The sequence below is a fragment of the Magnolia sinica genome, chromosome 6, assembly GCF_029962835.1.
Source record: "Magnolia sinica isolate HGM2019 chromosome 6, MsV1, whole genome shotgun sequence".
Lineage (NCBI taxonomy): Eukaryota > Viridiplantae > Streptophyta > Magnoliopsida > Magnoliales > Magnoliaceae > Magnolia > Magnolia sinica.
In genome coordinates, this window is record NC_080578.1 from 87889298 (window position 1) to 87907844 (window position 18547).

Genomic DNA, 18547 nt, shown 5'->3' on the forward strand with positions numbered 1-18547 from the left:
CTCCATCTACAAAGGGACCCACGATTTGGATGGTCTGGATTACTATAAATCTATGACACCTGTGAAGTGGATGAGTCACTGTCACTTCAAAGATGAGCGGTGAACTATCTCAGAAGTAAAGAGAGAGAGAGAGAGAGAGAGAGAGAGAGAGAGAGAGAGAGAGAGAGAGTGTGTGTGTGTGTGTGTGTGTGTGTGTGTGTGTTTTAGGGTTTAGGATTGAGCAGCGTTCTCACTTCTCTGTCTCAAATGATTAGGGTATATATATATATATATATATATATATATATATATATATATATATATATATATATATATATATATATATATATATATATATATATATATGACCGAGTTGGGCCTAGTCGGGCCAAGTCGAGTCAGGTTTCGAACCGAGTCGGGCCAAACTAGGACTTGTTCGGCCGAGTCGAGCCGGTTCGAGCCAGCTCGAGTCGGGTTTCGGATTGAGTCAGGCCGAACTAGGACCTGTTCGAACTCGGCCCGAACTTAGTTTCAGGCTGAAGAAAATGGCCCGTCCCGGACCGAACTCAGTTCCAGGTTGGGCCGAGTCGAGCGAGTTAACTGGGCTAGCCCGGTTCGTGTACAGCCCTAGTCAAAATCCATTTGTGGGCTGATTTTGGAAAAGAAAAATCACTTCACGGGTAAAACGAGTTGCATTAAAATCCTTTAACCCACGTTAAAAGGAAAGGGCTGATTTTTTATATATCCGGGAGTACCACCAGGTTTGTACGGTTAAAATCTAATTTGGAAAAGAAAAATCACTTCACGAGTAAAACGAGTTACATTCTAGTGGGGGTGGCTAATAGTGAAGTGTAAACTGCAGTAGGGTGTACTAACAAGCTAACAAAAAAAAAAAACAAAAACGAGTTACATTCATACACTCGTGTGGAACGAGGTTAGAACGGTTTAAATCCCACCAGAAAAAAAGAAGAAAGGAAAATCGCTTCCACGAGTAAAACGAGTTACACCCGTACACTCCGCTGGCAAATCTCCTGTTTCACATTGAAATGGAACTGACCAGGAATGCTCTATATATGTGCCCCCCATGGAAACAAAATCATCATCTTCTTGGATAAAACTCCACTTAACAACCAGATTTTCATGGCATCTGAGATGAATTCCAAAACTCTGACAGTCATAGATGGACGTCGCTCTGCAAATTACCATCCCAACATTTGGGATGGCGATCGCATCCGATCCCTGAAGAGCCATTACAACGTCAGCTTAGCAGTGCAGGTTGTTTATTTTTTTGTGTGTTTGTTTCTTTTAGCATGTGTACATGTATGGGTTGATGGTCTGGATGGCTGCATAATTGCATAGCCATGTGCTAGATTCTCCCTTATAATATAATCATAGCCATCCAATGTAATGGATGATAAATGACCAGTGGTCCATATCTAATAGGGTCTCGTTTGGATTTTTTGGATCATCCAATCTGACATGCAAACACTAAATGAATGGGTTGAGGTAATGCAGGATTCGCAAAGCAATCGCCACGAGGAACTCAAACAAGCAGTTCAAAGAACGTTAGATGTCACCTTGGAACCTCTGGATAGGCTTATTTTGATCGATGACATCAAACGGCTCGGCGTGGCCTACCAGTTTGAGAAGCAGATCAACGATGCTTTGGATGATCTTTACTCACACAATGCGGAGCTGGTGAACAAGAACGATCTCCATGCAGCAAGTCTCTATTTTAGACTGATCAGGCAACATGGGTGCTACATTTCATCAGGTTTGAACCCGGCATATCGCCAATCATCCACCATTAGTTATTGAAATCTTTTCGTGAATGGGCAGTTGATCAGCAATTTTCTCAGTAATGATTTATTTGTAATACACATAGTTCCAGTTGGGGTGCATTTGGTTGCACCAAATATCATTATATTTGGTGCAGTGCAACCCAAACGCAGCCAGCTAGATTCTTTCTCAAGGATGGTCTACCAGTGCAGTCTCAATATTAGATTTGCTGGACATTTACTGAACGGTTAAAAAATGAAAAATAAATAAATAATAAATCTGAGTCTTATTTCAAAAAAACAAGTGTCCACAAATCAGAGGATAGGATTGTTCAACTAATATTGTTTTTAGATTTTTACTTCCCGACAGTGGGTTACACAGTTTAGTTTAATTTGGGTTAATATACACCACATCTACTATTTCTAATATCCTGCATATCAAGTGTCATCCACTTCCAGAGTATCAAGTAACTCCCAATTGATTTACCTGTATCTTTTGTTAAATATGCAGATATATTCACCAAATTCAAAGAAGGAGAAGGTGGTTTCAAGGCCAGCTTATGTGAAGATGTGGATGGCCTTTTGAGCTTGTATGAAGCTTCATTTCTTGGGATCAAAGGGGAAACTATATTAGATGAAGCTAAGGCTTTCTCTACATCAAACCTCAAGAAGCTGATGGACCACGTCAAGGCACGTGACGCTGAAAGAATAGCGCATGCCTTAGATCTTCCACTACATTGGAGGGTGATCAGGGTGGAAGCCAGACACTACATAGATGTGTACAAGGAGAAAGAGAATGGGAGGAACGATGATTTGCTTGAATTTGCAAAGTTGGATTACAATATGGTCCAATCCTTGCACCAAGAGGAACTCAAAGAGTTGTCAATGTGAGTAATATAAGTCCGTCCTGATATACTATCATTGTATGTGAATTTGTCATACAATCACGTCTTTTCCACCCACACTATGAGATTGACTAGTGCGAAAAATCAGGCTGGTCTACTCATTGGATGGCCCACACGAGAAGTATTATGGCCTTGATTCAATGTGCAGGTGTGGCCCACCAAATGATTCAATTAGCCTGATTTTCATGACATACAGGTAATGTTCATGGTGGGACCCTCTTTTGCATGTTCGGGTTCCTACACGTGGAAGTGCACATCCACTGTCATTAGGTAAACATTTATGGTGCCAAACGTGAATATATATCTAAGTTACAAAGCACTCAATCTCTCCACCAGATCTGGACTGTTTTCCTACTGGCCCCACTGTGGATAGACTCATTCCAAAACAAGCCTGATTCTAGTCGTAGATTGGGAGAATTTTTGCCCATGGGACAGGGATGTTGCATGGATGTTAGTTGGACCTTTCCTAACCGTCCATTTCTGCTTCACAAAAGTACTCAATCAGTGGTTAAGATCACCGGATAGGCCCGATTTCCAGGCCACATCCGATACACGTTGTATTTTAAAAGATAAAAGGACCGGGTGCTATACATTTGTATCAAATGTATGGATGTTGATTGCTTGATAACTAATAGATCGATAATAATTCCTCTATATATTTCAATAATCCATTGGATTAATTCGGATTTTGCAACATTTTCAGTTGGTGGGATTCTATGGACTTAGCAAGGAAGCTGGGATTTTTCCGAGACAGACTGATGGAGAGCTTCCTACTCTCAGTTGGATTACTTGACGAGCCCAAATACTCTGAATGGAGGAAGGCGATTACCAAAGCAATAAACATGATTACCGTTATTGACGATATTTATGATGTCTATGGTTCGCTAGATGAACTGGAACTCTTCACTGATGCGGTTAATGGGTATAATTTAATTCAAACAGCTTGACTTTATTATTATTATTGTTAATAATAATAATAATAATATTATTATTATTATTGTGACAATGGCGATGATGTTTTTTACCTGAAAATTCCTCAGAATTGCTGGTTTTCCCAAAAAAATGCTTTGAGGTTTCATATTTACCAAAACATGCCTCTAATCTCCTAATAAGGGTAAAATTACCTATCTACCTTTATTTTGAAAAATGAGATGGAAACCTGGAGAACAGTGATAAAAATTAAAAATAAGACGAAGAGCTATGCTAAGCATGCACGTGTGCACTAAAGCTCCGGTACACACCACATTTTATTTTATTTTATTTTATTTTTTTAATTTTAAGGATATATTCATTCAAAGGGGAAAACTTTACGGACCGAAAGATTCAGGCGGACCTGTCAATCGAAAACAAAAAAGAGGCCCACCTATCATGAGGAAAAGAACAAAAGTAAGAATAACCCTCCCTCTAAGTAACCAAGCCCACCCTATCCATAAATAATAGACCTCTAATGATAGAGGGGAGCTCAAACGGGGACCAAAAGAATCTAAGCGTCTGACCGTTGCTACCCCTGCGAGCTAGAGTGTCAGCAACCGCGTTAGCCTCCCTAGGGATGTGAGTTAGCTTGACCTCGATAATATCCATGAGCGACTTGATCCTGGCTCCCCAATACCAAATAGTCCATGCAGGAGAGAATTTGTTGGAGAGGGTCCCTACCACAGACTTTGAGTCACTCTCCACCTCCGCCTTGGTGAAACCCAAGTCCGCACACCGGGAGAGCCCATCCCAGATAACTCTAATCTCGGCCTGAGTGTTGGATCCGAATCCATAACTGGATGAGAAGGCGAACAGGAAATCTCCTGCGCTGTTCCTACCAACACTGCCAACCCCAGAAGGCCCTGAGTTCCCAAGGGATGAGCCGTCAACGTTGATTTTGACCCAGCCTATCTTGGGTCTAACCCATTTGACCACTTGGACTGATTTTTGGTTTGCTGTCCCCCCTTAATCTCCAGAGCTGAAAAGGTTGTAGCCATCAATCGCTTTAACACTTTAGGAAGTGGGAGAGATGGGCTGAGAATGGAGAACCAGTGATGGACCTTGGCAATCACCTTGGCAGCGCAAACCGCAGAGTCTTCAAAGTGAGCGACGTTCCTGGCCAACCACATTTCCCAGAATATGAAAGCAGGGGTGAGGCCCTTTATTATTTGCAAGCGGTCTGATTGGGAAGATGACGCCCACCATTTGGCTGCCCTACCGTGTGTCGTGGTGTGGGCTGAAGGGAGAATGCTAAACATGGGTTGGAAGTGATCCCACACCTTTGTGGCTGTGGCACTCAAGGAGAAAATGTGGTCGATTGTCTCCACCTGAGATGAAAGAGGATGGTGGCAGCAGTTGCATTTGGACGCCATGGAGATGCCTTTGGCTTGGGTTATGTGGTCCACAGGGACCGCTTTGTGGATGATCTTCCATGCGAGGAGAGATATTTCTGACCGAAGTTTTTGGTGCCACACCCATTTGGACCATGAATTCTTGACCCCTGTAGTTCTAGTAATCTATAAAGCTGAGCTGATGTCGAATTCACCAGATGGAGAACCAATCCAAATCTCTCTATCCTCCTGAGGGGAGGTACAGATTCCTACGTTCGCGATGTGGTCTACCCCCACTTGGGGGAGGAGGATAGGAGTAGACACTAGCAGCCTCCATTCCCTAAGAGGCCCTAACTAGACCAATCGTCCTCCCAGAAGCAGCTATCACCATGACTGATGAGCCAGCGAGACAGGGCAGTGATAATTAGGAATGCCTCGCAGATTTTTTTTTTTCCACAAGTAGGAAGCGAAGGTCGCCAGGCTCACAACTTCAGCTAAGTGGAGGTCAATGGAATATTTTCCCTTCATAAATGTAGCCCAGCAACTATCTCTCCCTCTGCATGTCACTGTCCAGGTCACTTTTTATTATTTTTTTTGTCCAAGCCACTTCATCCTAGAGGCTTTCATCACATTGTTAAGGACTTTAATTCCCAGCCCACCTTCGATCCTAGGCAGCGCGATGGACTTCCAGTTGACCCAGTGGTAGTGCTTGCAGTCACTCTCCTAGCCCCAAAAGAAATCTGAGAAGACACGCTCCAAATCTCCAAGTAGAGAAGCTAGTACCTCAATCGCCGTCATAGTGTGGACTGGGATGCTGGACAACACATGGTTGATCAGCGTAGATGTTCACTCCCCAAGTATAGGGTTGTGATGTAGTAATAAACTTGGTAAGACCGAGGTCGAATCCACAGGGACTGAAACTTGTTCGTTTCCTGAAACTAGGTAGAAATAGAACTAGCCTAAGATGCAATCAAACTCAAATGTAAATTGATGAATAATGGTGAGAGATTAATGTAAAACTTAAGGAATTCAGAGGAAGGAAACTAGGGATTCAGAGGATCCACTTGTAGAGATCAGGGAGATCTTATACCTGCTTCAAAAATCATGGAAATCAACTAGACTTTCTTTGATATAGTTTTCAAGAGATGACAGGTATATGAATTAGAATGGATTCTATCACCAAACCATGCCCAGGAGACAAAGTAGACAACAGAATTAAACTAATTACCAACCAACCAATAATGTATGAAGTTCAGGAAGGGTACTGTCATCCTACCATGCCCATGGAACGATGATGAACAACAGGGCTTCCTGACTTCATAAACATAAAAAGGAAAAAGAAATACTCAAAACCATCGCAGATCCATTGTAAATTCAGTCACAACAAACCCTTAAAGATAACTGAAAGTATTCCTTTTAATTTAAACAAAAATCAACATCAGTCCATCTAAACAATAGGCACAAGCTAAGTTTCCCCCATCAGACTACAAGCTTCACCTCTTAGCCCTAGCTAAGAGGTTCAGCCAGACATGGATGGGCTGGATCTCTTAAAAATAACTAAATTAAAATAAGAATAAGAAGAAAAAGAAAAAAAAAAGAAAAAGAGAAAAAAAACAAGGAAAGAAACCTCTAGCCTCCCTGTCTGCTCCACGGCTACGTTCCAGCAGCCAAGTTCCACGTCCCCGCCTTCCTCTTTTCTTCACGTTTTCGTCCCTACGTTCAAGCCTGTCCAATCCTCACGGCTGCCCTCCCTGTCTTCCTCCCCAGCTTTTCCTCTGCCTGCCACGTCCAGCAGCTCCCTCTCCCTTCCTTCCCGTTTTTCTCCCCTAAGCTCCCTCTCTTTTCTTCCTTATATTAGAGAGGCGTCGCTGGATGGGTCGGTTGCAAGGAACCGACCGAGTTGGAGTCGGACGCGGAGTGCGTCATCTCCTTCCGCAGCACGCAGTCAGCCAGCTTGGAAACTGCCTTGCGTCGGCTCATCTTTTCGGCCAACAAAACCAATCTTAAGACGTTCAGTCTTCTTGCCACGGTTCAGCACTTCGTTGGAGAGGTTTTGAACGGCTCAGATCGTCGGACCGATCCTCGCCAAATTCGCAAAACAGTCCGGAATTTTCAGTTTTTCCGGACAAAAACAGGGAGCGTAGCTATTACGCTGTGACGATGGTGGGGTCCACTGTCTATTTCAAATGAGAGATCCAAGCCGTCCATTGAATTCCTCTCAGAATTTCAGTTGGGTAGGGACGGTTTTGGATCAGATTCGGCGTGACCCACGAAAGAAATCAGCTGCAATAGTTGTAGGGCAGTCCATTTGTGACCATTGAAACCAACACGTGTGCGTGCATGAGTGCATAAAGTCAACATGGGTTTGGCTAAATCGAGCCCCTCTGCATGATGGACGGCTCGGATTGAGCATTTGGACCATGATGATGGCCCACTGAGATCATCCGCAGTCTCTGTTTCATACCAGAAACAGAGTTCTGTTTGTTTTGAAGAAGAGACGTCCCTGTTGCCATGCACGTCTTAGTGCAAAAAGTGTACTATGTACACTGTATAATGATTATGAGAAATCCACACCATCCATCTTATTCCCCCTTTCATTTGAGCCGTAGGGGCCGAAGTTAAAGCGTATCTGGACAGCGGGTGGGCCCCAAATCAGGATTTTATAGACTGATCTGTTAGTTCAGCCACTTTCACGACGATCCAATGGCTGAAATTTGACGTGTACGGTTAGTTTTTGGTCCTCAAGCCATGTATGAAGTTTCGAACCAAGCAGATGGTGGAAACCTTGTGATCTTGCAATCTGGCTGACTTTCAGGCCACTTGAGCTTCAGTTTCTTAATTTTCTCGGACCCCTGGCATTTAATTTCTTCGATCTTTGTCCCCTGGAGTCCGTCCCTTGCCCTTGGTAATGCCTGAGCTTTAAATCCATGCTTTTAACATCTTTTTCAGCCCATGCTCGTAAACATACTCTGCATCACAAATACGATTAACTCAGGTCATTAACCGGCATCATGCTTGTAAATCCAGGAAATAATTGGGGTCTAATATGCAGTATTTGACCCTTAACAGTAGAACGAACCGCTTAGGATAAAATTCTACCTTTCCAACCCGATATTATGTGCGGTATCTTCTCTACTATTGGTTGGAAGTAAGCCCTTCGAGTTCTCCCCTTGAAGATCGGCACGCCGAGGTAGGTGAAAGGAGTGACTCCCCGGTTAAATCCCAGGATCCTCTAGGCAGTCCTGAAACGTAAGTCAGCTTGACTCGTAGACAGGATGAAGAAACTCTTTTGAGTGTTGATCTTCTGTCCTGACGCCCTTTGGTATTGGGATAGAAAGTCTGCAATCCTTTTCAGAGAAGAGCAACTGCCGTTAGCAAAGAGGACTGTATCATTTGTGAAGAGTAGATGTGAGATAAGGGGGAAGTTCCTACGGGTCTTGAAAGGATGACATAATCCTCTGTCAATCAATTGTTCGAAACCTCTACTTAGCACCTCTGCCGCTAGGGTGAAGAGGTCGAACGAGATGGGATCCCCTTAACGAAGACCTATAGAGGATCGGAAGAACCCACAAGGTTCCCCGTTAATAAGGATGGAGAACCATGAGTTGCTCCAACATTTTTCGACCAAGTTGATCCAGCTAGTCCCAAAACTGAAATGGCAGAGCATAACCTTCAAGAAGCCCCACTCGAGCCTCTCTAGTTTGATGAGGATGTTCCATCCTCTTAACTTTTCTGTCGATGTCGCGAAAAATTTCTTGCACCAACATACAGTTTCTACTATGGATCTCCCTTGGATGAATGCCCCTTGTTCAATGGAGACAATTCTGGAAAGGATCTTACTCAGCCTGTCAGCGATTAGCTTAGCAAAAATCTTAAAGACGCAATTACACAAGCTAATAAGGTGGAAGTCCGAGAATTTATCTGGTGACGGGGTTTTCGGAATGAGGCAGATCGGCATCATTGTGAAGGCCCTTAGGATAGAACTTCCTCTTAATAGAGTTCTTGCAGTTAGAAGAAGACCCTGGCCCACTATTTCCCAATAACCCTGGAAGAAAGCTCCTGTGAAGACATCCGGGCCTGGTGCTCCATCGAGTAGAAGACCCTTCACAGCTACCAACACCTCTTCTAACAATGGCTCCTCCATTATAGGCCCGTTCTCTTCTTCTGAGATAATGGACGGGATGACGTCCAGGAGATCCCCCAGGCGAGATGGAGGATCTGCTTGCAATAGGGACAAGAAGAAGTATGTTGCAACCCTTTTGATGGACTCTTGATTATCAGCCATCGACCCTCCCTCCAGCTTGATTTCCCTAATAGTAGCCTTTCTCGCTCGCTTAGTAGCCATGCTGTGGAAAAACTTAGTGTTCCAGTCACCTTCCTGAAGCCAGTGGTTTCTAGATTTCTGTTTCTAGAAAATCTCCTCGCATAGTTCGTAGTGGGCTACTCTGTTCTTGGCCGGTTGCAGCTCCTGCTCAATATCTGGGTTATACAAACCTTGAGCTGATGCCTCTGCTCTGGTGAGGTCAAGCCTTCCTAACATTTTGGAAAACGTTCCTGAAAGTGTCCTTGTTTCAATTCCTCATAGCCCGCTTCACATTTTTTAGTTTGCTCTAGAGGACCAACATCAGGTCTCCCACAATTCAGCAGTCCAAGCCCTATGCACGAGGTCTTGGAATGAATCATGCTGCAGCCACATGCGTTGGAACCTAAACGGTTTAGGGTAGGTCTTTGGTTGAGAATGGAAGTATAGGAGGAGAGGTACGTGATCCGAGTTCAGTCTGGCCAAGTGTTGCACCTAAAATGAAGGGAAAGAGGTTAGCCATAAGTTGTTGCAACAAACTCTATCCAACCTGGCCCAAAGCCTCACTTGGCCTCTTTGATTGTTGCACCACGTGAATCTGTTCCTAGAGAATCCAACATCGATTAGCCTTGCCTTGCGCGACCCTTCAGCAAATTTGGATGAGCTGCGAGGGGTGAAAGAGTTGGTTCCTCTCCTCTCTGCTGAAGTTAGGACAGTATTGAAATCACCCGCTACCACCCAAGGGACCGAGGTACTCATCCCTAACAGGGTGAGTTGGTCCCACAGATCCCTAAGCATGATCCTCGAGCACTTTGCATAGATGAAAGTACCAATGGTTAGAACCAATCTGCCTTGGATACCCAACGTAAAAGTAAGCATCTGATTTGTTGTTGAAATGAGGTCGACTGTAAAGGCAGTGGTGTGATAGATCCACACTTTACCTCCTTTTAAGGCATTGGAGGCAGAGGAGTGGTAGCCTAATTTTAGGCCTATGCACACTCGTTTCTCGTCCTTGAGTATTGGTTCCAGGATGACGATGATTGATGGCTTAACCTGCTCAATGAGCCTTTTCACGGTCTTAATGGTGGGAGAATTGCCCACGCCACACGCATTCCAGATGAGCATATAATCCATGAAGGAGCTGTTCGGTCGTCATTCCCCGGCGTTTAAGTATTCTGAGTCTACCATTCTAGCTAGCATCCGAACCTACATTGCCTAAAGAAGCTGGCTGGTTGTCACGACCCTGTCCTAGCAGCACCACTTGCTTTTGAGTCTTCTGCGATATCAGTACTATTTAGAGTGAGGTTCATTAGCTATATTCCCACCTTCTGTGATCGGGATCTCTACCAAAGGCAAGGGAATAACCTCCTCAGCTTGGGCTTAGTTCTGAGTGACTTTTGTGACCTTTTTGATGCCTTCATAGTCAGTTGACCCCTTAGGTTGGACAACATCAAGGGATGGGTCTGGCAATGGGGCTGCCATCTGCCCCTTAAACTAGCTGACTGAGGCTATCATAGCCTCATGTCCATGAAAGTGCAATGAAGGAAAGGAAGGTTTAACTCTGGACATAGGCGTCGAGAAACCAGACAGATGTTTCGGCCGCTGAGAATGGAGGGTGTGAAAAGTAGGGGAGAGGTCCACTGTGAGGTTGACATCTTCCACTGTCTCTCTCCTATAGTTAGAACGTAATGGGTAGGAATTCCATTCCACAGCATCGGTGTCTTCCACAGTTTCCTCAAACAGTGATCCTAGCTTGAGTGGACTATGTCCGTCCGAGAGGGCCTTTCACACTACCGCTAGAATTTTCAGCGATGTGAGGGAAAGAGTATGGTTGCTCCCTTCCTACTGGGTTGCCGAATCAATGCGCCAGAGGTGCTGGTAGTCTCAGCGCCAATTTGACGGACACCTAGGCTCGTGTTTTCTTCTGGATCGTTGTCTTAAACATCTTGAGGGCCAGAGGTACTGGAAGTCTCAGCGCCAATTCGACAAACACCTAGGCATGTGTTTGCTTCCGACTGGAACAATGGTTTGGATCTGACTAGGGGTTGTCGAGAGTGGAAAAAAGCTCACTCCACCCATTCCCTAGTGGATAATTTAGAAGGCATGGCGTCGATTTACGGATGAGAATCCTCAACAGATGATAAGTGGTTGGCCTCCAGGACCCCCCAAATAGGGAAATCTCTACCAGCTACCTTCTCGGTATCCCTGCCTGATTGCAAGATGACCTTGACTCTAGCTCCAATCTGGACGAGGCCAAGGGTCGAGCATCTGTCAACCTCCACCACCTTACCAAACGTACTTCCCAATCCCATGAATACTGACTCAATCCAGGCATTCGCTGAGATCCCGTACAGAGTAATCCAAGTTCCATCCTTATTAGCAGAAGATGATGGATTCCAGGCCTCTACTCTGGAGATCCCCATCTTGGCGTGTAGACTAGCATTTGCGAAGAACGAAATCAGCTCAATCATGTTTTTAAAGATTACCAGGAAACGATCAGGAGCTATTCGAGAGATGTCAATCGTAGAGGCAACATACCTAGACCATGACAGGGTTTGAAAGAGGCGAATGAGGGGAACATCTTTGTTCTCTACGTGGGCAACAAGGGCTAGGCTGAGTTGTTTCTGCTTGTTCTCCACTTCCCTGTGGTCTACCCTGAATGAGAGGTATTCTGGTGAGTGTAATACCTGGGACGACATCCCTGAATCTCTGTCAGGCCTACGAGGCTGGTCTGTGATGGTACGGTTAGGAGCCTTGGCAACATCTAGGAAGGAGACGCCTCTTGCATGCGGCGAAATAGGGGTTTGTCAATCAGGGGGTAGCTTTTCCTTAGGGCCTGTTTGGATGCCTGTAAGTTCTTTTAAGTTGTAAGTGACTTACCTGTAAGTCACTTACAAGTGAAAGTTACTCATAGGTAACCTGTTTGGATGTAAGTTGTAAGTCACTTACAGGTAAGTTAGTTTTTCTGTTTGGATAACCTGTAAGTTACTTACAGGTAGAAAGTTGTATATTCACATCAAGCAGAACTTAGATTAGGGAATTGTTATAAAATGTTATAATCATATAAAAAAAACATGGGATCAAATATGTTATTTTCTTAAGCCCATCAAGATGAATATTTGAGATAATTATTAAGCTAAAACAATCATCAAGTGAGTTATAAAAGTGGGCCCACGAATTCAAAATATCCATAATATGGAGTAATAACTCAATTTAAACATTGAGAATAAACTTCCTCAGTGAAAAACTCGGCAACACAAATAAGGTGGGCCTAAAATCTCCAATGGAGAAACGGTTGGGCAGAGTGGATATATAACACATCATCAAGGTGGGCCCACGGCAGGGGTAACACCCACTACCGTGTTACCAGTAATGCAATCAGATTGTGTACCCAGTTGCTGGTGTACTTTTATTACACTAAATAAATTTAGTTGGGCCCACTATAAATGTATACCCAAAACTCAAGTGGACCGTATCACAAGAAACAGTGGAAGTACTGATTTGGACGGTTGAAACCTCTCTAGCGTCCATAGCGATCTTTATTTGTCATCCAACTTGTTCATAAGATCACGAACACCTGAATGAGGGGAAAAAAATCAGCTCAATCCATAACTTCTGTGGGCCCCCAGAAATTTTCAACGGTGTACACTCAATTCACACTATTTCCTGTGGTGGGGTCCACTCGATCTTTGGATATAGCTAATTTTCAAGTTCAGGACTTAAAAAATTAAGTAATAAAATGGATGACCGGTGTCGATCAAATACATACATCATGGTGGACCCCACATATTTTCAGCATCACTCAGCACTCAATCCCTTCCCGCCGATTACTCAGCTGCGGACAGGTTGGCAAGAGTTCTCTTGAGAACTTTTTGAGAACTCATCACGCGTGACTTGAGTCCAAAATCTGAATAGTCCACGTGATGCTGAACCCCATGAGACTCCTATGACCCAACTGTTACTTTGATCTAAAACATTGGTGGGCCATAACAAAAGAAAACATTTTCCTACTTTGATTTGTATCTCTCTTTTCTATGGCTCACCAGAGTTTTAAATCACGGAGAAAATTAGTCCTTGACGGTTTCATGGGATGCTGCATCACATGGACCGTTCGGATTAGAGGTCCATGACACGTGTGAAAAAATGCACACATGCGCAGGTGCGTATAAGTGAGCGTGCCTTATCGTGTAACGTCGAGCCACTACTGTTTTCAAAGATTAAAAAAGGGTTGATGAAACCCTAACGTTCTAGGGGGAGAAGAGACGGAAGGTGGTAATTGCAGGAAAAGATTGTAGAGACAGAGAGAGATTGCAGAGAGGAAGGAAAGGAGGGGGAGAGAGATTGCAGAGAGGGAGTGAAGGAGGGGAAGAGAGATTGCAGAGAGGGAGGAGGAGAGTGCTTGGGATGGAGAGACGAAACCTTCAATCCCCTTTGGTGCGTTTCTCCCTCTTTTTAAAAATCTGACCGTTGAGCCTGTAAGTGACTTACAGGGAAGTGACTTCCCACCCCCATCCCCCTGCAGTTTTTTGGTAGATTTGCCTGTAAGTGACTTACAGGTGATTTTTCTCCCCCAAACACTGCCTGTAAGTGACTTCCCTGTAAGTAACTTCCCACTTACCCAACTTACAGGCATCCAAACAGGCCCTTAGAAGAGGGGTGACGAGAGAGGCGGTCCTTTCTAGGGTTGCCTATAGCAATGTTCAGCACCCTTCCATTAACCAACTTCCCATCGAGGACACCCATGGCTACGTATGCGTCTGCTGCATATAGGAACCTGACGAATGCAAAATCCCTAGGTCATAGGAGCTTCCCATCTAAAGGCGTGAAGATGTCGACGATTTTTCCATACTTATCAAAATTCTTGTACAGGTCTTCTGCTATTGTGTCGAATGAGATGTTACTGATGAAGAGGAAGAACCCTCTGGACATTTCGTTGGACTGGCTCCACCAGTGGTTCTCACATTTGTTAGGAAATTCACACCCAAAAAAGCTTTTTCCGCTTTGCTAGGAGTTTTGTTTTCTAATATACTCTCTATAACAAGGTATTAAAAAAATAGTTACATAACGGAGATAACAATAATGTTGGGAACCGTCTGTTACGCATTACAGGGCCATGGTATACACCACATGTTCCTGCATATCACATACATAAGAGATCTAATCCATCCATCCATTTTTCCATCTCATTTTAGGGCATGAGCCCAAAAATAATGTAGATTCAAAACTCAAGTGGATCCCACCACAGAAAAGAGTGGAGATTGAATGGCCACTATTGAAAACTTCCTAGGGCTCACCATAGTGTTTTATTTGCCATCCACCTGTTCATAAGGTCACAAATACCTGGATGAAGGAAAACACAAATATAACCTTGATCCAAAATTTTTGTGGCCCTAAGAAGCTTTTGATGGTGGGCATTTAATCTCCACTGTTTTCTATGGTGTGGTCCACTTGATCTTTGGATCTCATCATTTTTGGGCTCATGCTCTAAAATGACTTGGAAAAATAAATGGATGGCATGGATAATATACATATAGAACAGTGGGACCTACAGAGCTTGGGCCTGGTCGGTGGTGTTGTGCGGCACACCACACAGTCCGCTTCCAAGCTGAGGTAACCATAAATTAGAAAAGAGAATGATTGTCTGATTGCCTCCAAAAAATCATTATTAATTTCAATTTGGCCATGCTGTCTTAGCTAGAATTTTTATAGTTATATGAGTAAATTTACTTGAGGTTGCATTTGGTTACGTAAATATCACAAAATTTCATGAACGATCAGTCTAAATATATTGAAATTTCATGATATTTGGTGAAACCAAGAACACCCTTAAAATTCGTGACAACTAATTACTTATTTTACTTTGGACTGCAGATGGGATTTACGGTTAATCGATCAGCTACCAGAGTATATGAAGCTTGCCTACATGGTTTTAATTAACACTGCAAATGAAATGACATATATCACCTTGAAAGAGACAGGATGGAACGCCGTGGACTTTGTCAAGGAAAAGGTACTGCTATCATCTGCGTAGTTGCGCAGTTGTCTCAAAGTTTTATCATACCCTTCTACATTAGAGGAAAAATAGCTTGCGAGCAAGAGAGAGAGAGAGAGAGAGAGAGAGAGCGCGTGTAAACATTTCAATTAGGTAAAACATCCAACCTGTCCAAAAAATTGGCACCACCACTGAGAACTCCTAGCATGGAAAATCAGGCTACTCCACTTTAGCGTTCGAAGAATCAGTATTGCGACAAGTTTTGGGGCTGAGGATATGGAAATAATATCGACATCATTGTTAATATCGCTGATAATTAGAAATGTGGTTAAACATCGGGGAAACATGGGAAAATTGGTGAAAATTTTCAGTTAAATTTCAGGAGATGCTAAAATTCACATTTTGAATATTTAAGAATAAAAAATTGTAAAAGAATACATACATAATAAGTTTCCATTTAACGGATGCCTAAAAGCATGTATCATGTCGTAAGAAATTAATTCAATCATCCCATCCATTCCATCTATTCATCCGACAATTCCATCTACCTATCCGACAATTCCATCTATCTATCCGACCATCCAAACATCCATCAATGTTTTAGAATATCAATAACACATGATATTTCGTAGAGAAATCATTGACAACTGAAAAGGAAATAAAAAATTATAGTCTCGATATCACATATGTTACGATAATGATAATATTATGATATGATTGATATTATCATCGTTAATTTAAACACTACGTACAATCAGTCACCTATAAGAAAAATTGAAATAGAATTATATATATATATATTTGCGATATTGACATTAGCAATGTTATCGAGATCTCTTTGATACATTAGCATAACAAGCGACACTTAGAATTTACATGGTAAAAAATATTGGTGATATCAATACATGACAATACAAGCGACACCTGGAATTTACACGGTTGAAAATATTAGTAATATTAATACATTGATGATGCTTAACAATACATCGCTAATACATGGAACTTTTTAGACTACTGGTGTTATCGGTATGGCTACCATTGTTATAGATATTGTCGAGCTGGAGATACGGAGAATATTAGAGACATTTCAATAATATGAATATCACTCTAATCATGCGGGTCACAACATAGAAATAGAATATACACTTGATGTATGGATTAGCTTGATTTCTATGCTAAGTGATCTTATGGTGGGCCAACCTTTGGGATGGATTGAATGTTAGACACTCATGTTGGCAACAATATGCCAGTAATGTAGTGGTCCAACCATGGATTGCCGACTCATTTGAGTCTGATTGGACTCATCCTACTTATCCCTTTCGAGGCCACAAGTCACACTACCGAAATATGACTTGGCCCAACTCGGACTAATCACCCACTGACTCAGTGAGTCACAACTTGACTCATGTCGACTGAACGAGTCAGTCTAAGCGGCCGAGTAAAAAAATCATCGGTCTAATTAGTTGCATTTCAACACTCATGCTTGGCATGTAGTTATTATTTTCTTTGAGCTAGCATATAATGTTTACTCGTATCTTGTGACATGCAGTGGGTAACGCTATGCAACAATTACATCATAGAGGCTCGATGGTTTCATAAAGGGCACATACCAACAATGGAGGAGTACTTGAAAATTTCAACAATTACTGCAGGGGCAACCATTACAATGGCCCAGGCATACACTTTCACCGAACCACCCAAGAGCAAGGATGAACTTGTTCAGATAGATCACACTCTAAAGCTCCTTTCATTGTCATCGTTGATCTTTCGGCTCTGCGATGATTTGGGAACTTCCAAGGTATGTCGCACAAACTTTGTATAGTTGTCAATGGTAAAGAGATGGTCTACTTAACATCGATTGCATTTTATTATTATTATTATTTTACAAGCTTTCCAACGAACCATCCAAGATTATGGATGGAAATGTGTCGGGCTCAGCAGACCTATTAAGATTTGAGGGTTGGGACTTCAATCCCACTCTTCTAATAGAACGTGTGTGTACGCTTCACACAATTCGTTGGCAGTTGTTACCGCTTGTTGAAGAATGGATAACCTAGGAGGTTTCACAATACAAAACATCGGCTGGACAGTTTGGATCATCCTACACACTCATATACACAGATAGTAATGAAAATATCGTTTGCAAAATTCTTTCCCTCCCATCTCTTTCTTTTAGGGGATGTCTGAGACACTTTCTCAGACCGTATTCCAGTTTGAATGATTAGGGAACATAATCCACACATGCCTTTAGAGTTTTTATAACAAATTATTTCAGTAAATATTGATAATTGGTGAATTTATTTTCTAAAGGCAGAGCAACTACGTGGGGACGTACCAAAATCAGTCGAATGTTACATGCATGAAACCGGTGTTTCAGAAGAAGTTGCACAGGAACACATCAAGGATCTGATGAGCAATGCATGGAAGGAATTAAATGAAGAGAGTTTTAAAGATGCTCCTTTCGGAAGGACTTTCGCAAATGTTATTATTTATGGGGCTAGACTCGGTGTGTGTACCTATCGACATGGAGATGGTTATGGCAATTACGCAACCAATGATCAAGTCATGTCTCTATTTGTTGAAGCAGTTCCAACAGAGCGCAGAATCAAGTGCCACGTCAATTTGGTTTAGGGTGTGTTTGGTTGCACCAAATTTTATGAATTTCATGAAATTTTATAATTAATAAATCTATGATATTTGGTGCAACCAAAAGCACCTTTAAAAAATGGAATTGTACATGGGGATTTCATATATGTAATTCAAAGCATGACCTATAACTCTTAGGCCAAGTGGGAATGGCACGTCTATTAGAATGGAAAGGAAAAATAAGGATTTAGAAAATAAAGGAAATTTTGATTTTGTCTTGTATTAATCCCATTTTAATTTTGTTAGTTTAATCACACATTGGAGATCTGATGAGAAATTTGAGAATTTATATAAGAATCATTCACTTAACATATGTATTGGAATCTAAGCGTATGGCATTGGAATAGCCTCGCATACACGTGGGTTGCAGCCGTGGCCACGGTTGTGGTCTTAGTGCGGTGCGTTGTGGTGTCTTTGACTCATCCTATTTTGTTTTTCTTTGTATGAGTGTGATCATGTATGTGGTCATATGCATGTGCATGTAGGTAGAGAGGTTCCATGAACCGACACAATATTAATTGAGCCAACATGCAATAATGGATCATTAATGCATTGCTTGCATGTGCCTTAAGCCCCAATAGCTACATTTTTTTTTCTCTATAAAGGCTCATTCTTTCTCATACAAGTTATACGTCAAGAAAAAC

The 18547-nt window shown here is 42.5% G+C and overlaps 1 protein-coding gene across 1 annotated transcript; it reads left to right on the forward strand.

The window, feature by feature from the left end:
• Positions 1-1072: 1072 nt before the first annotated feature.
• Positions 1073-18212, forward strand: LOC131249023 (sesquiterpene synthase TPS3-like). The gene is made up of 7 exons (XM_058249592.1): positions 1073-1236; positions 1495-1753; positions 2269-2644; positions 3366-3584; positions 15137-15275; positions 16807-17055; positions 17568-18212. Exons 1-7 carry the CDS (start codon positions 1120-1122, stop codon positions 17886-17888), a joined length of 1680 nt encoding a protein of 559 aa, XP_058105575.1. The 5' UTR covers positions 1073-1119; the 3' UTR covers positions 17889-18212.
• Positions 18213-18547: the final 335 nt, after the last annotated feature.